Genomic DNA, 21,781 nt, shown 5'->3' with positions numbered 1-21,781 from the left:
CCTCAGGTTCCTGGTCTATAGCGTGGGGCTCAGAAGGGTAACCTACTTTGTGAGGCTGTCCTGGGGATTAATGTGTAATCCTCATAAAAGACTTAGCACAGAGTAGCCAAAAATAAAGACCATGTGTGCGGGTGTGGGTGTGGATGGGAGACATGGGTGGGAATTGAAGCCAGGTAAATCTGAGTTCAAATCCTGATCTTGCCATCTCCTTTCATGTAAGCTGGGACAAATAATAGTTTTTTTGAGCCCCTATTTCTTTATCTACAAACCTGGAATGATCACGTTCACCACAAAAGAGTGGTGAGGATTAAATGAGACAAAGGCTGCAAGAAAAAAACATTAACTAAGGCGGCCATCTCTTAGGCTGGCCCTGTGCCAAGCACTTTTGCACACCACTGAGGGCTCGAGTGTTGAGTTCTTTCCTGGGACGGGCCCTATGACAAGTCTTGTAAATTAACTCTATGAATCCTCACACCAACCCTATGAGGTAGATGCTGTGATTAAACCCACTCCACAGGAGAAGATGAGGCGCAGAGAGGTCAAGTGATTCATCCAAGATCCCACAGGCAAGAAGCAGCAGAATCCATGCAGCTATCCCCTGAAGGCCCCAACTGAAGGGAGGAAACTGAGGCTCGCCAAAGATATTCAACAAAACCCCCACCCTATCACTTATGGCCTCAGTTTGCTATATCAGGAAACTGGGCAGATGGGTTGAGGGCTTTTCTATTTTCATCTCTGGGCCACAATTTTTTAAAAGCTCTCCCTTTTTAAATTTACAAAGTAATGCACTGTCAGGGAAAAAAAAGTTCGCGCAGAACAAAAGACTAAAGAGTGAAAAGCAGGTCTTTGTCTCCCTTGACCCCCAGATACTTGAGTACCAGTTTCTAATATCCTTCAGAGATGTTCCACGGATGTGAATTATGTGTGGATGTATGAGCATGAGTGCCCATTTAAGAAAGACTGAATGATGGCCTTGACTTTGGGTGTGGCCATGTGACTTGTTTTGGCCAATGGCAGAGGGGCACAAGTGACAGTCGTGTCAGTTCAGAACTTAGATCTTAAGAGGCTTTGAACGTTTCCTTTTGCGTCCCCGCATGGGCCTGAGGAAGACTTCCGCTGTGCAGCTGCGCCTCCACTCGCCCACATCCCACATCTACATACTGTTAAAAGGTAAACCAAATCACAATCAAAATCTTAAGACTTTATTTGAGCAAAAGTCAATTCGAATTGGGCAGCGTCCAATAGAACAGATAGAAAGGAAACTCCGAGGAGCTGCACAAAATGAAAGATTTCTAGGCAGAAGGGAGCGACAACAAGGAGGTTATTCTAGGCGAAAAAGCACTTGGTCGGTGCAAGGTCACTCCCTCAGGAGGTGGCAGGGTCCATCAGGCAGATGACCTCACTGGGGCTGACCAGGTGATTCCTCATCTACTAGTTGAAGCTTCCACGTCTGGAAGGGCTGAAACTGTCATTAAGTCTTGGTGACATGGGTCTTAGCATAAGTCTATTTGGGGCCTGTTGTCTCGTTTTCAACAGTATGGAGCAGAGCTTCCCAGCTGAGCCAGCCCAGATCAGCCAACCCCACGTCCGTTTTACAGCTACTGCATTTGGGGGTGGTGTGTTTCACAGTATTTTTGTGGCAATAGGGATATATTGATCTTCCTCCCACTTAGCTATGGTATGAGTATTTGTGTCCCCCACAAATTCGTATGTTGAAATTCTAACCCCCTAAAGTGACAGAATCAGGAGGTGGGACCTTTGGGAGGTGATTAGGTCATAACAGGAGAGCTCTCGTGAATGGGATGAGTGCCCTTATAAAAAGGACCCCAGAGAGCTCCATTGTCTCTTCTGCCACATGAGGGTATAAGAAGTCTGCACTCCAGAAGAGGGCCCTCACCTGACTATGCTGGACTTCCAGCCTCCGGAAATGTAAGCAATAAATTTCTGCTGTTTATCAGCCACCCAGTTTGTGTTACAGCAGCCTGAAGGGACTAATATATTTAGCAATTGTTCCAAAGTGGTTCATATGGATTAGTTTTATTTGTTTTTAACAGCTGTATATTATTCCCTTAGGTACTGTCTCATCTTTTATCCATTAATAAAAAGATTTTTTAAAATGCCATTCATATGACAAAGAAGAAATTATAACAGAAATTAGAAAGTATTTAGAAGTGACCAATAATCAAACTACTACATAATAAAACCTGCTAAAGAACAGTCTATTGCTGCATGTGATAATATGAATGAATTTTAACAGGTGGAATGTTGATCAAAAGAAATCAGACCAAAGGGAGGGAGTTCTGTATGATTCTGTTTATATGAAGTTCAGTAACAGGCGAAGCTTATCTGTAGTGTCAAAAGCCAGGATAGTGGTTCCTTTGGAAAAAGAGAGGTGACATTGACTGAGAGACCTTTTCAGGGTGCTAGAAATAATCTCTATCTTGGTCTTGGTGGGTTACTCAGGTGTACACATATATAAAAGTTCATTGGTCTTAAGATTAGAGCACTTCAGTGAATATGTCACACCTCAATAAAAAAGCAAATTTAAGAAGCTAAAATATGAATAAATATGACCACCCATCCACTCCAAATGTAAAAATTTCAATGTAAAGAGTAAATTTGAAATGATAACAAAATGGAAAAACAACAAAAAAAATAAAACAAAAAACAAGAGATGCAGCTAAAGCAGCACCTAGAGGACAATGCATAGCTAAATTATTAAAGACCAATTTGGAGGACCTGGTCAGGGCAGGGAAGGAGAGGAGTCATGAAAAACTATCTTATTTGTGTCTTCCCCTGCCTCACCACCTTATGAGCTGCAGAAGACTTGGCATCGCACTTCCAGGAACAAGAAGGAGTGGGCAGATCCTTAACTGTCTGGCTCTGGGGCTGGCTTTGATTTATAACTTGTCTTCTTTGAATCAGCCGGCATCATAGACTACTAGGGTCGGGGGAGGTATTCTGGAGGTGAGTGAGGAGAGTTTTCTGGTGGGCCATGGTGGTGTTCTGCCTCCCAGAGTCTCCCCTGAACTATAGCAGTCACATCCCCAGTGAAAGGATAGGGACAGGAGAAATGATAGGAAAAACGGAAGAGTTTGGGAGCAGAGTTGCTCTGTAATGCCAGGGCCTTGTGGGTGAAGGGAAGCGAGCAAGCTGTGGAATTCCAAAAGACTGGCTATGGCCTTGGGCAACTCCCATTCCCTTTTTTAGCCTCAGTCCATCGTCTGTAAAATGGGGCTTCAGCATGAACAGGTGAGATCAGGAAGGGATTATGAATACAAGCTTGAGAACTGACTATCTGATCCAGTCTTGTTCTGCTACTTCCCAGCTGTGTGACTTTGGCAAGTGACTTGACCTCTCTGGACCTCATTTTCCTGATTTGTAAAATTCACAGTATCCACTTCATAGGACTGTTGGGGAATTACATTTATATATACATATGAAGTACTGGGCCCTGAAGCCAGACTGCTGGGGTTATAAAGGGGGCGTGGGGAAGTGGGTATAAATTGTCAGGTTCTGAAGACCCAGAGACGGGCTCTGGGTGGACAATACTCTCTGACCTAGCTGAGAGGCCGAGAAATTATTGTCACCAGAGCCTGAACCCACTCTTGACAGCCCTGTGCCAGTTTGACTCCCAGCTCTGCCCCTTCCCAGCTGTGTGATGACCTTGGCCAAGTCACGTAACCTCTCTAAACCTTATTTTTCAGAGTGGGCTATTACTACAGAGGATTCTGGGAAATGGAGTGTCTGACATTTTTCACTTTCCAAAGGAGGCAGTTATAGGGTGGGAGAGCTCCCCAAGTATGGAAAGGGCTTCTGATGTCATGTGGCCAAAAAGAGTATCAAATGTCTCCATGAGGGATTATCAGGGGCCCAGAGGGCTGGGCTGTGCCACCCACAACACATGTGATGTGGCTGGATCTTCTGGTCCCTCTGCTCACAACCCTCAGTGGCTGGAAGCTCCTCCACAGCCCCTGGGGCCTGACAGGTCTACTCCTGTCCCCTCTCCAGCCTCATGTTCTTTCTTCTACTCTCCCCTCTGTCCCATCTGCCCAGCCCTGCAGCCTCCTCCCTGTCTCTGAGATATGCCAAGCTACTCTCACCTCAGGGCCTTTGCACCTGCTGTTTTCCTTCTGGGTTCCCCACGTGGCAGTCTCCCTCCTCTCCCTCAAGTCTCATAGAGACCTGATCTCATCTCCTCTGCTGTGTGCCCTCATTCAATTTCCTTCAAAGCTTATTGTCCCAACATGACCATATGTATTTACTTGTTCACTGTCACTAAAATGTCACCTCCATGCGGCCAGGGGTTTCAACTGTTTTCTGCTTTGCCTCCAGGTTTGCTCAATATGTAATTGTTAAAATGATAAATGCATAACGATTCCAGAACAGTTCCTTTTAGTCCTCTGTGCCTCAGTTTCCCAAACCACAAGAGAGACCTCCATCACTCTGAGCTTGCTGTGAAGGGACAGGTGGGTGGAGAGATCAGGGTCTGGGCCTCAAAGAAAAGTTTCCTAAGCACCCCCTTCTCCATTGGCACTCTGGGAGGAGGCAGAGAGGGCCCCTTTCCCGAGATCAGTCCTGCCTGCCTGGGAAGAAACGGGTAAGAGCTGGGCAAAGGGAGGGACCCTAGAGATGAGGGACCGTTCTCTTCTTCCTTACGATCTTGGGGCTTCCTGCATTTGCCCCCTGCTTGACCTGCAATCTTGGCGTCTTCCAGGAGGAGGCAGCGGCTTCCTCTGTGTGTCCCCTCTTCCGCAGATGCCCCTCTCAGCCTCCGAGATCTCCAGCTGCAATGGAGATGCCAAGAGCTTCCGCTATGCGCAAATCTGCGTGAGTGGCGTGAGTGGCGTGAGTGGCGTGAGTGGCGTGAGTGGCGCACCCAGCTCTGCCCGGAGCCGCAGCCCTGCCCCCTTCCCCTGGGGGTGGAGACAACCTCCAGGGGCGCCGCTGCCCTTGTAAGGAGGCAAGGCCCAGGGACACCCGAGAAGCCTGGTTATAATTAACCCGGACACGTGGCGACCCCACCCCCGACACCTGCCCTGTGCCCCCTGCTTCCCCAGCGCCCCAAGTTCTCAGGCTACGCAGCAGAGACACCAAAGCGCGTTCTAAAAATAAACTCCCGTTCTGGGCGAGTCCTTCCCTGTCCCCTCCACAGCGGAAATCTCATTATGTCACTGTCACTGGGAGGGCAGGAGGGGGGGATGGTGACCACAGCCTCCAACCCTGGCATCGAGTTTGAACCTCAACTCAGCCGAGCCTCAGTTCCCGCCACCCATTCACTCTCAAGGACGAAAGCACATCTAAGCCCAGAATTTGGGGAGCAGGTGGCCCAGAGTTCCAACCTCAGCTTTGTTCATAGGCTACCTATAGTTGGGTGACAGAAGGCAAATCACACAGCCTCTTTGGACCTCCGTTTCTTCCCCTGGAAAACGGGGTACCTGGCGCTCCTGGGGCCATTGGGAGGTGTCCCTAGGGGCAGGTGTCAACACTTGCCGTTTTCCAGATCGAGACCACTAGGGACTGAGGAGAGGCCTGGGTACAGGAAGGCCAGGGGAGGGTGGCTTCTACGTGCCTGGGACATTTCCTGTGACTATCCTATGTCCCTGGCCAGGGGCCAGCAGTCCCCGCCAGCCCGACTCAGCACTTGGTCAGGGGATCAGCTTGGCGGGGCTGTCCTAGGGAGGCCCATACAAGGCCACGGGGCTGGGCGCAAGGCACGCCTGGGTTCGGGGTGGGCACGGTCCCGGGCAGCGAGGGGAGAGGCTCAGCTGCCTTCCGGCCCGCTGCCCAGGGGCAGCCCCTCCCAGCCAATAGCAAAGCCCCTATATAAGGCCAGGGCTGCAGGCTCTTCCTTCGGGTCAGTGTTGCCTGCAGGACACAGACAGCCCCTTTCTGCACAGCCCAGACAGGTACCACCCTGGGTGGGGGTCAGGGTGGGATCCAGAGCGGGACCCCGTGGCTGCCGGAGACTGGCCCAGCTTGGGAAGCAGCCTTGCATGTATGTCTCTCTGCTCCCACGTCCTCCTGCAGGCGGGTCAGTGTGTAGGAAGGTTGACCTTGTGTCTGGGAGTCCCTTCCATCTGTGAGTCCCCAGCTCCTGCTGTGACTTGTGATCTCTGTGGCACAGGGTCCTGGGGAGGGATTCTGGAGAGGAAAGGAGGCTTGACAGCTGCCAGCTGTCACCCCCCGCAAGGGGCTGGGAGCCTGGCCCGTGTTCATGATGGTTCGTCACCAGAACTAGGCGCCACAAGCCGTGCGAGGTGCCAGGGTCTGCAGGAGCAGGCACTGTGGGGTCTTTGCATTCGTGACCCTGTGGGTCCCCGTTGCGTCCCCCAGCAGTGTGACCTTGTGTCTGCCTTGCCGTGGCTCCTGCATGGGTGCCTGTATCCTGGGTGCGTCCCTGAATTTGGAGGCATGCGAGTGCGACTCTTGCTTATGGTGTGATCTGGGATTCACAGTGACATGTGTGTGGCTCTGGGGCTATTTCTGCTCTTGTCCCTTGGGCTCACCCATGTTGCCTCAGTGCCCTCTCCTGGCATGTCCCCAGCAGGGGTGGGGGCGGGGACACCCTCTGAAGGGAGGTTTCTGGGTTTGCAGCCCTTGCGCCCCGAGGCCTGGATGCATGTCCTCACACCCGCCCTGGCCCACCTGTCTCCCGCCTGCTGACTTGGTGCAAGGCGAGCCCCTGGAATGTGGGGGGTGGGGTGGGGGTGGCAGCTGGATGGGGGGTGGAGGGGGAGTCTGCCAGACTCTAAAAATAACCCCCAGCCCTGCACAGCCGTTCCAGAGGTCTTTCAACGGTTCCCATCGCCCTGGCCTGATGCCTCATCGTTGTCCCTCCCAGTCGTCCCGCCATCCTCCCCGCTCCCCATGCCTGGAGCTGGGAGCGAGCGTCCCACCCTATCACCGCCACTGAAGGGTCCCTCCTCCTTTCTGAGTTTTGTGAATAAAAGTAATAATAACAATAATGCAGCAGGGAAATGGCATTGTTGGGATTCGAACCCAGCTCTGCCGACCCCAGAGGCTGGGCTTTTCTTCCCATCTGAGCCCTGTGGAAGAGCTGGGGGCAGCCACCCCGCCCACTCCTGTCCACTCTGCCCTTCACCCCTTGACTGAGCACCCAAGAACCTTCGGAGAGGCACTGTCCCCTCCCTGCTCACACACTCATTCCCAGCAACACCCTCCACCTCTCATCAGCTCCTCCTCCCACAGACCTTTAAAATAACAACAATAACAACAATAACAACAACAATGACAACAAGAATAATAATAGTAATAGCTGGCAGAATAAGGCTTACTGCGGAGTGGGCACTATTCCAAGTCCTTTACATACATTAGCTTCCTTAATCCTCCCACAGCCCCAAGAGGTGGGTGCTATTATGAACCCAGTTTCACAGAGAAGTAACATGAGGCACAGAGAGGTTAAGCAACTTGCCCGTGGTCACACAGCTTATAGTAAGTGCCAGAGCTAGGATTCGAACCCAGATTTACTACTCCAACATGAAGGCTCCCCACTCCATTTCCCGGCTGGAGAGAAACTCAGTCTCCAGCAAGGTTACAAGTCCACAGTCACCTGCTAAGTTGTGGCAGAGCTGGGATCTGAATCCGAGGCTCCTGATGCATCTTGTCAAAACACAGGGACTCAGAGAGGGGACCTCTCTCTCTCCTAGTCACACAGCACGGGAGTCAGGACTGGACCTCCGGCCTGCCTGACTCCAGAGCCCTGCTCTGTTGCCTTGCTGGTCACTGCTGGAGGTGAGCTAACCTTCTCCCCTTCGCCCGCCCCCCCCCCCAGAGCTCCCCCTACACTATCGCCATGCCGTTCGGTAACACCCACAACAAATATAAGCTGAATTACAAGCCGGAGGAGGAATACCCGGACCTCAGCAAGCACAACAACCATATGGCCAAGGTGCTGACCCCTGACCTCTACAAGAAGCTGCGGGACAAGGAGACTCCTTCCGGCTTCACTCTGGACGATGTCATCCAGACAGGTGTGGACAACCCAGGTAAGGGAGAGGAGCATCGCCAGGACTGGAAGGTGGGGTGGGGGGTGCTTTGGAGGCTGTCTGCCAGGCCTTGATCCAGCCTTCCCTGGTCTCAGTTTCCTCATCTGTGGAAATTCATGGGGCTGTTGTGAGAAACACATTAATTCGTATGTGGAAAGGGCTAAGGACAGGCCCTGACACATAGTAAACCACTGGACAAATACACAGGAGTGCAATGTGAGACTTCCCCCAGAAAGTCACTTTATCTCCCCCGGCCTCACTTGGCGTGCCTAAAAAATGGGCACCTGTGTTGTGACAACATAGGAGCCAGTGTACGTGACAACATGCAGTGCTAAAGCAGCACCTGAGACAAAGTGACCACCCAGAATCTGACAGGGGTGTTGCAGGTGGACACCTGGTCGCAGGAGACAGGGTTCTAGTCTCACTCTCCAACTCATCGTGTGACTGAGGAGAGAAGCCCCCTCTCTCCAAGCTGCTGCCTCTCTGTCTGCGGAGTGAGAAGGTCTTTCAAGTCTCTTACTCTCTAAGGGAGCTGAGAGTCTAAGGTTCTGAAAAATTACAGGCGAAAATTCTATGATCAATGGTAACAGTTTTAGGACCTTGTAACTGGCCCCCACGAGACGCTCCCTTCTCCTTTGCCCTGCTCCCGGCATTCTTCCCTCACCCCAGAGGCTCCCTTGACCTTTCCCAGCCTCCCCTCCCCGTTTTTACCAACCTTCAGCCTTCTCCGTTCTGACCCAGAGGTTGAATGAACCCCTGTGCACGTGCACGCACGCACACACACATTAAGTCTACACTGTACCCAGGAGCCCAGGTCTTCTTTGCTGGGGCCAAGCACCTCTGACCTCACACTGACCCCCAGGTCACCCCTTCATCATGACTGTGGGCTGTGTGGCCGGTGACGAGGAGTCCTACGTGGTTTTCAAGGAGCTCTTTGACCCCATCATCCAGGACCGGCACGGGGGCTACAAGCCCACAGACAAGCACAAGACCGATCTCAACCACGAGAACCTCAAGGTTGGATCCCCGGGGGTGGGGTGGGGGGCGGGGCATTGGGGAGAGAGGGCAGATGGGAGAGGAGGAGGGACGGAGGAGAGGGAGAAGGACAGGACAGAGGGAGACAGCGAGGGAGGAGAGACACAGAAACAAAGAAGGATGGAGGTAGGAGGGGCACTCAGACACAGACACGGACACAGAGAGGAACAGAGATGGAGAGAAATAGAGAGAGGGAGGGACAGAGAGAACACAGACAAGGGGGGAGGGAAGGGGGTGGGTAGAAAAGGGTGGAGGAGAGAGAGAGAGGGAAAGGCAGGCACAAAGGAGATGTGTAGAAAGAAAGAGATACAGAGAGAGGCTGGAGAGAGTCAGAGAGCCATAGGGAGATTAAGAGACACAGAGAGATGAAGAGACACAGAAATGGGGAGATAAAATGGGGAAAGAGAGATATGGAGAAAAAAACGAAATAGATGAAGAGATGGGGGAGAGAGACAGAGCCAAGGAGAGGCCGGCCAGTGGGGCAGGAGGAACCAAAGGAAGTGAGTGGCCCAGAGTCAGAGGGAACTGGACGTGATGCCCACCTGCTCTCCAGGGTGGAGACGACCTGGACCCCAACTATGTGCTCAGCAGCCGCGTCCGCACCGGCCGCAGCATCAAGGGCTACACGCTGCCACCCCACTGCTCCCGCGGGGAGCGCCGGGCTGTGGAGAAACTTTCTGTGGAAGGTGAGAGCCCCCACCCACCCACTGCCAGGGCCCACCCAGCTCTGGCTCTGCTCCTCCATGGGCAGATCCCCGGGGCCCCCCTGAGCTCCACTTTCCAAAAGAGGGAAGTTGCTTGGTAACTCATGGGTGCTTGGTGTGGGACAGCGAGCAGCGTTGCCCCTGGTGGAAAGTCTGGGGAGGGGGCGCTGTGTCAAGACTTGAGGCACCCTGAGCAGGTCCATGAAGATACCAGTTGCACCAGGGTCCTGATAGCCATCCATCCATCCATCCATCCATCCACCTACTCACCCACCCACCCATCCATCAACAGAACAACAAGATAATTCTAAAATGCCATGAATCCAGGAAACAAGGGGGCGTGGCAGGACAGGGGTGCTACCTTAGGAAGGAGTTGAGACCTGATTGACAAGAAGGAGCCCACCTTGGGAAGAATTGTAGCAAGTGGAACAGCAAGTGCAAAGGCCCTGAGATGGGGAGGGAAGGCAAGGAAACCATTGCGCCTGGAGCCAAGGGGCAAGATGAGGCCGAGGGATGAGGTCAGGTCGGGCAGAGCCTTGTGGCCTGTCCAGAGGGGGTTGGCTTTGACTCTGAGGGAGGCGGAAGGTACAGGAGAGTGGCGATCAGAGGAAGGACAGGGTCAGACTTACATGGAGCCTTCTGGCTGCTGAGTGAGGAGCAGACTATAGGCAAAGGTAGGAGCAGAGTGACCATGAGCAGGCCACTGCAGTGGTCCAGGTAAGGGATGAGGGATAGCAACGGGATGGGAGAAAGTATGTGTATGTTTTGGAGGAAGAGCCATCAGGAATCGTGTTGGTCTGATAAATGTTTAACAACTGGCTCTCAAAAAAAAAAAAAAAAAAAAAAGCCCTGCCTTGCAGCAATGGCCAATTTCTGTGGTGTAAATTCTCCCATCACGGCCTATTTTAAGCTAGCGACATGACAGCTTACAGAGATGGGAACAGGCGTGGGGGAGCACATCACCCCATAGCATTTCTGCCATACAGAAACGACAGATGAGCATAACTTCAGGAAGATAGATAATAGGAAATGTAGAAAAATGGTTAGGAAGTGGCAGTTTTGAGTATTTATTACCTTTGTTTTAAATATAATTTAACTTATAAGCTTACATAATTGACTTTTCATAATATAGTATATAGTATATGATATATAACACATTATATAGTATATGATACAAATAATATGTAAAATGTATATCAATATATGTATTATACATATATACAAATATACTTATTATAAACATAATATATATTTATTATACATATGAATACATACACATGCTATATATACTATATTATAATGATGGCTCCCCAAAGTCTTGAGACTCTGGCTGTCTTGTCAACTTACAGGTGGATCAGGTGTAAGGGTCAAGGGAAGGGGAAAATCGTATTTTCTGGCTTGAGCAAATCGTGCGGCTATTCCTGGGCCCTGGGCTGACAGGGGTGGACCACGTTTTGGGGGGGTCATTGTATTTAGACACAGTACTCAGGCACCTTTAGGATATCCACGGGACCAAGGCCCAGGCCCCTTAGGGCAGCAGTGTGGGACCCCTGAGGCCTCCACACCTGGCTTCAGGGGTGCAGGCTGCTGACCACTCATTCATGTGGCCCCTCAGCCCTCAACAGCCTGACAGGTGAGTTCAAGGGGAAATACTATCCCCTGAAGAGCATGACAGAGCAGGAGCAGCAGCAGCTCATCGATGACCATTTCCTGTTTGACAAGCCCGTATCCCCACTGCTGCTGGCCTCTGGCATGGCCCGAGACTGGCCCGACGCCCGTGGCATCTGGTGAGACCCCCTTCCCCCATTCCTCCCCTCTCCCCAGCCTTCTCCAGTCCCCCCACGGCCCTCCTTATTCCTCCACCAAAGTCAAGACCACCAAAGTAATTATGTTTCCAAGAACCACAGGAAATGATCTCGCCCTCCTCCCCTGCCTACCCTGTGGTCTGTGTGTCACATTTTGGAAAACTTGGACCAGGGAAATGGCAGTTAGGAACTTAGACTCGACCGAGACTCGCTGGGTTCAAATCCCAGGGCTGCCACTTGATAACTGTGTGACCTAGGGCATATTATTTAACATTTCTCTGCCCTGGTTTCCCCATTTAGAAAATGGAGATTACAATAATCCATAGCTGTTTGGGTTCTTGTGAGAAGTAATGAGTTAAGTTATGTAAAGTATTTAAAACAGTGCCTGCTACATAATAAGTGCTCAGTACATCTTGGCTATTAATATGATCTTTATTAATATGTATTGTTGATGATTAGGCTTTCTGTGAATCTTTAAATCCCTGATTCTGATAGTCAAATACTTTAAAAAATTACAAGAACCTAGGTTTCAAATGATTTGGAGAGTGTAGGTGCTAAGATTTACAAATGGGATGATTCTGAGATTTCAAGACTTTAAATATTTTTATGTTCTAAGACTCTTTTTCTGAGATGTCTATGTGATAGAAAGACTGGTCATGAGACCAGCTGTAGGATTTCCAAGATTTATCAATTCCAAACTTCTGATTCTAAGATTCTAAGAGCCTATAATTTAATGCTGTTCAAACACCTAAGACCCTAAAAGTCCTTGATTCCAGGATTTGAGATTTCACTGATCCTGTGATAAGGGCGTACAGGTGTAAGCTTCTGCGATTCTGGTGAAGTGGATACCGCTACCTCATGCCCCTTAGCCCGCTGCCCCCTAGCGGGGGTTATGTGTTTGAGAGAGGGCGGAGCTGATTCCTTGGCCTCTTGCTGCGCCCCACCCCAGGCACAATGACAACAAGAGCTTCCTGGTGTGGGTGAACGAGGAGGACCACCTCCGAGTCATCTCCATGGAGAAGGGGGGCAACATGAAGGAGGTTTTCCGCCGCTTCTGCGTGGGGCTGCAGAAGGTGAGCGCGGGCCGCGCGAAGCTGCCGTCCGACTCCACTCTGAACGCCACACCCTCTTCCCGAGTCCCCGCCCCTCGTAATCCGGCTCCTCCCCCTACACCAGCCTCGCCCCGCAGACGCGCCTAAACGCTTTCCGAGGCTCCACCCCCATGCTCAAGCCCCGCCCCTGAGAACCGGCCTCCAAAGCGTCCTCAAGCCCAGCTGGCTCAGAATCCTGCCGCCCGGTGTCGTCCGGCCCCTCCCCTCACAATCTCATCCCTCTGGGTTTCCAGCCGCACCCCCACCCCAGAACCCGCCTCCACCCACATCCTCAAGCCGTCCCTCCGAACATGGTCTGCGTTGCGCGTGTATTCGGAGGCGCCTGCTGGCGGTGACTCCTGGTGTTCTCCCCCTACCTCAGATTGAGGAGATCTTCAAGAAAGCCGGCCACCCCTTCATGTGGAACGAGCACCTGGGCTACGTGCTCACCTGCCCATCCAACTTGGGCACCGGGCTGCGTGGGGGCGTGCACGTGAAGCTAGCGCACCTGAGCAAGCATCCCAAGTTCGAGGAGATCCTCGGCCGTCTGCGCCTGCAGAAGCGGGGCACAGGTGCGGCTCCACCTCCCGCACTGCGACGTGGGAGGCGGGCCCTTTTGGCGGGGGAACGCGAGGTGGGGCATCCCCCACGAGTTCTGGGGGTGCGTCAAGAGCTGGCCCTCTGTGAGCCTCTTTCTTCCTCTGCAAATGGGCATCAGCACGCCTTATCTCATGAGAGTCGATATAGCATCATGGTTATACAATACACGTTGTGTATGTCCCCGGCCCCCTATGGGCCTCAGTTTCCCACTTGGAAAGGGAAGGACGGTCAGAATTGGACCCCAGGCGTCCGGCTCTAGAGTTCAGTCTCTTACCCATCGTGCTTATTCTCTTGTTGGATGGCGGAGACGTGAATAGACAGCCATTTGGGAGGCTCTGCGTGCACATAACCTGTTACACAGTAGGCATTCGATATGTGCGGCTGTTGCAGTTGGCACAGGGGCCGCGTTTCGGGTCCCCCTCCTGCACCTCTACTTCCTCTTCATGCACCTGCCTCCTGCTCTCACAGGTGGCGTGGACACCGCTGCCGTGGGCTCAGTGTTCGACGTGTCCAACGCCGATCGGCTGGGTTCGTCGGAGGTAGAGCAGGTGCAGCTGGTGGTGGACGGTGTGAAGCTCATGGTGGAGATGGAGAAGAAGCTGGAAAAGGGACAGTCCATCGACGACATGATCCCCGCCCAGAAATAGGGGCCTAGCCCGCCCGCCGCCGACTGCTGGAGCCCCAGCCAAAGTGAGGACTCAGCCCGCCGGAGGCACGCCCCTTCCCCTTGCCCCGCCCCTTCCCCCCGGAGGCCCGCTTGTAATGGTTCGCTCAACTGGGGGCTCTCTTCACCCTTCTGGGCGTTCCAGTTCCTACCAGAGTTCCAACCAGTGGGCTCCATCCTCTGGGTTCTGGCCAAGAGAAACCTTCGTCAACCCCTCCTCTCTTTTCCCGAGAGCTGCGCCCACCAGCAGGAGCTCTGGCGAATGGCGGGGCCTTTACACATCTGGAGCTCATACTTTTTCTCCACTCGAAGCAACTAATAAAAGCAATGGTGGCCTTAGCTTTATGTGCAATGGCTGTGGAGGGAGGAGGAAGAGGAGGGACTTTCGTAATTGGCCGCTGTGTGACCTCGAAGGGGTTCGCCCTCTTGGCACGTACTAGGCACGTTTTATCCCATCTCTAAAATGAGGCAAAGTTAGAGTACAGCGTGTAATCCAAAAATCACAAGGCTCTCTGGGAAATACGAAACCCAGAGAGGTGTGGCCTAGTGTCACACAGCCAAACTTGGGCCCTTCCCAACCTTGACTCCTGATCACACGTGCTCAGATCTCAAACACGGGGTCTGCGTGAGGGAGAGTCGCAGGCCAAACAAGATGTGTGAGACTTGAATTCGGCCCACGGGCCTCCCGTCGGAGCCCGCCCACGCGTCTCATCACATGTACCTCATTATGCTTTTTACTGGCGTCCTTCTGTGTGGTCTGACTTCATCCATCTGTAGTCGCTACCAGTCTGTTCAACTTCCCTAATTTTGCTGGAGAAGCTGCCATAGCTCCCACATCTCCTAAGACACACTGTTATTTGCAACTCTTCAAGTTCAAACGGAAATGCACACCCTTTGCTGAAGGGTGATCTTTCCAGCTCTTTCCCCATGACTCCTATATATATTCTTTTGCTCCTTACACCCTGCAATTCCCATCTTAATGTCTCTGCGCGAGCTGTGTTCCCCTTCAGACTGGGGCTTGCATCAGGGCACCCGTATTAAGTCTTTAGAGATTGGTCTTTCGGAGAGCTTGGTCCCATAAAGGAGCAGGAAGGGGAAACTGAGGCTCAGGATTCCCAAAGAATTTCCAGATTACTGAAAGAGGAAGGTTAAGAGAGACCCCAAAGGCCATGACATACAAGGCCTATCAGATGCCAGAATGTCTTTCACAATATTGTCCCCAACTGAAGATCCCAGTCACTAATCCCAGCTCTGACCCTTGCCCCACTGCCCAGAGGCCACACAAACCACAAACACTGCAGCCCAGATGGATGAACCAGGCAAATCCGCAGCCCCGAGCATCTGTCAGCTACCATGCCCGTCCTGCCCATTTTGCCTCATAAACCTTAAATCCAACCCTTCTCTCGCCCCTCTGTCCCACCCAGCCTCCTCTCTACTCTTTGGATCTGTCTCCTTCCCTCCCTTCACAATGCAATCCTGCCCCTGCCCCTCCCTTGCTCACAGACTCACTATGGCTCCCCAGTGCCCTTGGAAGGAGGCCCAGGACTTTCTCCACAACACCCAAGACCCTGCCAGAATCTCCAGCCTCCTCTCTCGCAGTGACTCTGTGCTCACCCTGAATCGCACGCCATTTGCTAAAGGACCTGTACTCTGTCTTGCTTGCCAGCTGCTCATTTGCACATGCTATCCCTCTACCTAGAATGCACGTACCTCCCCACCCCCATCGCGTTGTGTCTAGCTAGCTGCTCCTTCAGGAAACCTGTTGGCCTCCCCCATACCAGCCCTGCCCACTCTGGATCATCACTGAGGACCACCTTAAGCCCTCGGGCCAGCGCTGGGGCTGTCTTGGTCACCACTGTCCCTACCTAGGGCTGGTTCCCTCAACACCCCCTTTTCTGCCCTCTCAACCTTAAAAACCCTTAGGCAGTCCCCTTTTCTGGCCTCTCTCATGAGACAGGAATATGTCTGCCCAGACCCTGAAGTTTGCACAGCTTTCCTATCAGCCCCAGGAAGACAAACGTTGACCCTACCGTGCCCCAAATGGGCAACTGAGGCACACTTAAGCCTGCACATAACCCTCCATGGCACACTGGTGCCCTCGGATGAAAGCCCAGCTTTCTTACTTTGGCCCACAAGGTCCCAGGTAACCAAGCCTTGGCTTTCTGGGGTACTGGACACCCCTGAAGTGCTTCCATCCCTTCTCCTGCTCACAACACCCTGACTTCCCTTTGAGGAACCCCCTCTAACTCCAGATGTGGGCACAGGCCTGGCCACTTGAGTCAGAGTGACTGGTTCAGAGATGACTACCTGACTTTTCTGGACCAGTGAGAGCCTGTCTAGGGACTTCTGCAGGAAGCAGGCAATGAGGAACTTCCAGGGTCATCTCTGCCATCAGGGAGCACCCACTGGATTAAACTACTAGCATAAAACTGGCACTGAAAAAACAGCGGAGGTGAGCGGGCCTGCTGCCGGCACCCCGGGATCATTAAATAACATCAGCGAACAAAAAGCTTTTTGCTTAAGTGTAGATGGATTATTAGTCCTAATACAGCATTTCTCTTGCTAATTCTCCACCCACCCTCGATACAGCAGCCACAATGAATTTACCCACAGTTCTCTGCAGATGTACCATGCACCCCCACTTCCAGGCATTCGCTCACCACAGACCCAACACCTGGTCAACTCCCACTCATCCTTCAAAGTCCAGCTCAGGCACCGATTCCTCTGGAGTGCCCCCCCAACCTCCTTTCTCTTCCGGGATCTCAAGGCAATGGTTTCCCTAGTGTTTGTGTCAGACCCCACATCCCCCACAAACAGGGGCTCCTGCGTCTCCATGTCCAGCACTGGGCCTGGCACGGAGTAGGAGCCGGTTGATGACTGTTTATTGAATAGACATACTACTGGAGTAAGAAGTGGCTTAGAGTCCAGTATAACGTGTGAGTGGGCGTGAGTGGATGAATGGGGGTCCCATGTAGGAATGGGGGCCTCGTGGATGAGGCCGAGTTCTATCCTGCCCTCTTCCACGCTCACCCTCGACCCTCACAGCCCCCCTACTCCCATCCTGCAGATGAGGACACTGAGAAACCACTGGCCCCTCGTCTTCATCTCACTTGCAGATGAGGGCAGGGAAGCAAAACCCCAGGGTCAGTGTGGGGGAGGGGGACTCTCCTAAGTTTATTGGGCAATAGGCTGCAGGTGAGGGGGCTGACAGGAGGGTAGGGGTGTAATAACTTAAAAACCGGAGGTGACAGCGGCAGCTCCTTGAGAGATCTCTGCAGAAGGGAAGGTTTGGGGTAATTTACAAGGATTTGTACAAAGTGCCCCGCGCCAGCCTGGGGCAGGAAGGAGGGGTTCGAGCATGAGGGGTCGGGGAGGGGAAGGACTCTGCCTCTCTGACCCCCACTCCCAGCCCCCCAAATTCTCCAGTCTTTAGGCTCAGCAACTCTTCCTGCCCCTGCCCACGGCCTAATTCTTGAACTGTTGGGAGGAATGGAAGTGTCCTCAGTTTCTCTTTCTGCCCCTGCCCTGCCCCCAAAGTCTCCTCAGGTGCCGCACGGCATGGCGAGGCGGGCAGGATCGGCGGGAGGCTCCAGGAAGGTGCCAGCTCCCTCTGCTAAGCCCCCTCACTCTTCTCTCATGTCGAGTGTCCCCAGAGAACAGCAGAGGGGACAGTCTCTGCCCCCAAATCAAAGTCAGGGAAACTGAGGGGATGACATAGGGAGAATCCTCTCCCTGACCCCCTTCCCTCCGGCAGAAGTGAAGAGGACGAGGAAGAGGAGGGGACCCAGGGCCACGGCGGCTCAGAGCTCGAGGTCATTGGAGATGCGGGTGACGAGGGTGCGGAAGGCCAGGGCGGTGCCTGCCACTCGGCGGAAGAGGACTCCCCGCAGGCCTGGCCGGGGCAGCTGGCAGACCTCCACTTCAAAGTGGGACAGGGGCTCGGGCCCGCCCGCACCCCCGTGCAGGCAGGCCAGCAGGAACGGCTGCGGCTGGCGGCAGCGGCAGCGGGCGGCCGCGGTGGCCTGGCGCAGAGCCGCCATCAGGGCTTCGGGTGGGCGCGAGCTGGTCAGCTTCACACTCCAGGGGAATCGGAGCAGCCGGGGGGCGGTTTCCGTTTGATCCCAAGGTAGATGGCAACTGGGGTGGGACAACAGTAAAGTCACAGGTGGGAGAAGAGGGGAAGGTAACCCACCAACCCCGCTTACGGACAGGCTCCTAGAGTGGACACCTGGTCTCTAGAAACCTGGCGCCCCCTCTAATCCCAGTAACAGTTTCCATGGACGCACAGCTCCCTGGTGAGAGACTGCACTTCCCAGGGCACCTTGCAGCCAGGAAGGGCCTCGTCTCCAAACTCCAGGATAGGAATGAGAACATCACCTGCAGCTCCACACCTATCACCTCCTTCAAAGAACACTGTCTGCCCTGGCCTCCGTGCCCCACATCCTGTGAGCACGAGCTGCCTCAACTGTGAACATGACGGCAGTGATGGCGAGGCAAGAACCTGGCTACCTGAGTGACATGGGACAGAGTGGCTCTGCCAGCCCGGCCTGGCCACACGGTTTGCGTGAGAGGAATCGCCCTGTCTGCGTTGGGGTCTCTTTCCTTTCATAGCTGAGTTTGTTCCCAAACAAATACTCCTCCTTCCAAAGAGATGGATCCCTCAGAGGTCAACCCTTCTCACCTAGAAGCAGTACTGTCCTCCAAGGGGCATCTGGAAATTTCTGGGGGCTTTTTGATTGTCACAGTCTTGGGATGGGAGCACTATGGGCATTTATTAGGTTGGGTGAGGGGATCAGGGACGACATGTTCTCAGCCCTGCACAACAAAAAAACGCCCTGCCTAAAGCACCCAGTGTCCCTTCTGAGAAGGGCTGGGGACCTAGTCTTTCTGGTTTTGGGTGGGGCTGCCTCCACCCCAAGGACGAGGACATGACTCAGTCCTGGCCAATGAGATAATTCCATCTCCCTGGCCATAGGCACTGGTTTAGGGGTAGACACGTGACCCCGCCCCAGCCAATGAGAGTCAGGTCTGAGACTTTGCTGGAACCGCGGGGTCGGCTCTTTATTCACACTGGGGTCTCTAAACTAGTGCGGTGTCCAACTAAAGCAGGGCTTGTCAAGGTACAGGTACTGCCCGATTTTATAAATAAAGTTTTACTGGAACGCGGCCGCATGCATTCGTGTGTGTGTATTGCGGATGCCTGCTTTTGTGCTACAGTGGCAGGGAACAGCCATGGCACAGACTGTCTGGCCCTCAGAGGCTGAATAATTTTCCACGGAGGGCCGTACAGATAATGTTTGCCACCCGCTGACCACCATTCTGCCTCACTGGATGAGAAGGAAAAGGAGGTGTGATGTCAACAGGAGGAGGAGCTGGTGACCAATGGGAGAGGCTCAGGGATAGGGCGGAAATGAGAGGAAGGGAGAGGAGGAGGGGCTGGAAGAGAAGGGAGGGTCACAGGGGCCTCTCAGGGAGCCAGCCTTGGAGGATGAGGCTGGTGTGGCAGTGGGGGGGGAGGGCACGCTAACTCACCTTGTGACCTCAGGTCCCCCGATTCTCTCAGGTTCGTCTGCGACCCTAGGGGAAGGGGACAGGGACAGAGTGTCTAACCTGGATATAGGGAGTCCCCTTCCCAAAACCCACTGCATCCAGGACTCGGGGCAGCCCCTGCCTTGGCCCGTTTCTTCCCCACTGGCTGGCACTCTGGGGAGGGGAAGACCTGGGGTCAAGATGTGATCTTATCCTTGCCCAGGAGGGGAGCCCACTCTGAAATGGTTAGTGCAGAAGATAGAAAGATACTGAAAACTTTGGAAGACGAGAGAGAGAGAGAGAGAGAGAGACAGAGACAGAGAGACAGAGAGAGAGGGAGAGGGAGAGAGAGAGAGCATGCGCGTGAGCGAGCGCACGGGCAGAGACAGAGACACGCACATACATACAGAAGAGGTCACACACACACACACACACACACCCGCAGCCCTCCTCCAGCCTTTGCCCAGACGATGCCTCCTGAGTGAGGCCCGCCCCCATTTAAGGCTGCGCCTCCCTTCCCCATGCCCCTGACCCCTCTTCCCTGCTCCGCTTTTCTCCTTAGTGCCTGGCGGTCTATCTACTTTATTTACTGAACCCTCTAGTAGAACATCAGCTTTGCCAGGGCAGGGCTTAGACTCAGAACAGTTTGTTCGCTCTACTCCGGGGCCCAGGACGGTTCTAGGCACACAAGACGTGCTCAGTGACTACTAATGGCAAACACTCGTAAGGCATTTTCCAAGGTAACATTATAAGCTCAGTCCCTGTGTCCCCTAAGTCAGTTCACACAGTGACCCTAACAGGAAGGTACTGTTATCACTTTGCAGGAGCAGACAGTGGGGCCCGGAGAAACTGGTCAAGTGTCTTGCTCAAGGTCATTCGACAGAGCTGGGGTCTGGACCCCGAGAGCCAGTCTGCAGAGGCCAGACTATTATTTATTCAATGAGAAAACGAGCCCAGGTGCGGCCCCTCCCCCACTCACAGAGCCCTCCCCACCACACGCACCGCTCAGACTCGCAGACAGGAGGGCCGAGCCAGCAGAGAGGGGACAGGACTTACTGATCTTGGATCCCTGGGGCAGAGAGGCGCCCGAAACACAGCGGTTAGAGTTCTGTCGTTTAGAGGGATCGAGGGTAACCCTGCAGTGAGGAGGCCAGTGAAGGGTGACGGAGGAGGAGGAGGAGGAGGAGGAGGAGGAGGAGGAGGAGGAGGAGGAGGAGGAGGAGGAGGAGGAGATGATGACGATGTCGGGGCACAGGAGGCAGAGCAGAGTAGAAGACAGGTTAGGCCCCACTGGACTCCCCTCCGCGCCCCCCCCACCCCCCATGTCCTGCGGGGCTCACCTTCGGGTCAGTTTGGAGGTCAGCTTGGTGAAGAGGTTGGTGGTGGGGCGGGGCCGCCCGGTGGGCAAGGGTGCGGCCTCATGGGCCAGCGTGGGAGAGGCGGGGGGCCCATTCTGCACACCCCCGCCTCCCCCACCCCCTGCCCGCCGGTCCCGGACCTGGCCGCCATGGAAGGTGCTTCGGATGGTGGAACCCCGTGCCAGGCGGCTCCGTTCCCCCGATGGCGGAGCCAGGCTGTGACTGGAGGGGGAGGCGGGGGGCACCCGTGGGGTACCCGAGCTGTCGGCAGAGAAAGACAGGTCAGGCCGGGATTCCAAGGCAGTCCGAGTCCCCAGTCCCTCTGATTTTTCACTGTCCTGTCTTGAGATCAGAAACTTCACCCAAACTAGAGCTCAGAGCCAGGGCTATCACGTACAGATGTGCAAGCAACCCTTGTCGTATCATACAACCCAGTCCTCTCTTAGCTCCAAAGCCATTTCTCCCTCAAACCATCCCTTCTTCCAACTCTACCCCTCCAAACTGTCCCCTATGCCAAACTCTCCTTCCTCCAAACTCAGCCACTGAATAGATTCAGAGAGCTCTGGATGAACCCCTTGCTATTTGCCATCCAAACCTCAGGAACCGAAATGACTTTGCAAATACTTTGCTATCTGAACTTTCGTTATCCAAACTTGGGAAAGGAATAGATGTGTACCTCAAGGGTACCTATATTCGCTATGACAATTTTTCAACATTATGAAAATAAAGAGGATGCGACCCCCCTTCCTAACTCTCTCAAGATGCCGTGTGTGCGGTGGTAGCATCACTATCCCAGGACCCTCCTCCAGCCCCTCTGATCCTCCCAGTCCCAACAGCAGGGGCCAGACCTCCAATCTCTAGCCCTTCAGGGACCCCAGGACCAGCCTGAATATCTCAAAGAGGGAACCCTGACTGTGGTAGATGCCACTATTTGTCTCCGAGAATCTACCCTCTTTGTTCTACTATAGTAACCAAACCTTTAATAG

The 21,781-nt window shown here is 53.6% G+C and overlaps 2 protein-coding genes across 3 annotated transcripts in view; one reads left to right on the top strand and one right to left on the bottom strand.

The window, feature by feature from the left end:
• The first annotated feature begins 5,780 nt into the window (after positions 1–5,780).
• CKM (creatine kinase, M-type) lies at positions 5,781–14,247 on the top strand. The gene is made up of 8 exons (XM_016150437.2): positions 5,781–5,909; positions 7,796–8,009; positions 8,872–9,026; positions 9,598–9,730; positions 11,364–11,535; positions 12,503–12,626; positions 13,027–13,216; positions 13,713–14,247. Exons 2-8 carry the CDS (start codon positions 7,817–7,819, stop codon positions 13,889–13,891), a joined length of 1,146 nt encoding a protein of 381 aa, XP_016005923.1. The 5' UTR covers positions 5,781–5,909; positions 7,796–7,816; the 3' UTR covers positions 13,892–14,247.
• A 2,172-nt stretch (positions 14,248–16,419) lies between these two features.
• Positions 16,420–21,781, bottom strand: part of MARK4 (microtubule affinity regulating kinase 4) — a 28,608-nt gene continuing 23,246 nt past the window's right edge. Inside the window, exons 15-18 of one of the 2 annotated variants that reach the window (XM_016150422.2) lie at positions 20,778–21,056; positions 20,494–20,573; positions 19,441–19,485; positions 16,420–18,045 (exon numbers count right to left, since the gene is read on the bottom strand). In XM_016150422.2, coding sequence (XP_016005908.1) covers positions 17,981–18,045; positions 19,441–19,485; positions 20,494–20,573; positions 20,778–21,056 — 469 coding nt within the window. In that variant the 3' untranslated portion in view covers positions 16,420–17,980. The remainder of the gene's footprint in view (positions 18,046–19,440; positions 19,486–20,493; positions 20,574–20,777; positions 21,057–21,781) is intronic. The other variant, XM_016150412.2, reaches the window with a different exon arrangement.

The sequence above is a fragment of the Rousettus aegyptiacus genome, unplaced genomic scaffold, assembly GCF_014176215.1.
Source record: "Rousettus aegyptiacus isolate mRouAeg1 unplaced genomic scaffold, mRouAeg1.p scaffold_m13_p_14, whole genome shotgun sequence".
In the NCBI taxonomy this organism is placed as follows: Eukaryota; Metazoa; Chordata; class Mammalia; order Chiroptera; family Pteropodidae; genus Rousettus; species Rousettus aegyptiacus.
Note: the sequence above shows the minus strand (reverse complement) of the source record. Positions and strands in the feature narration are given on the sequence as shown.

Bases quoted from the DNA above. Each gene is read 5' to 3' on its own strand.
- CKM (XM_016150437.2), top strand. From the start codon at position 7,817: ATGCCGTTCGGTAACACCCACAACAAATATAAGCTGAATTACAAGCCG. The intron at 9,027-9,597 runs GTTGGATCCCCG...CCTGCTCTCCAG, and splicing joins TCAACCACGAGAACCTCAAG to GGTGGAGACGACCTGGACCC. The intron at 13,217-13,712 runs GTGCGGCTCCAC...CTGCTCTCACAG, and splicing joins CCTGCAGAAGCGGGGCACAG to GTGGCGTGGACACCGCTGCC.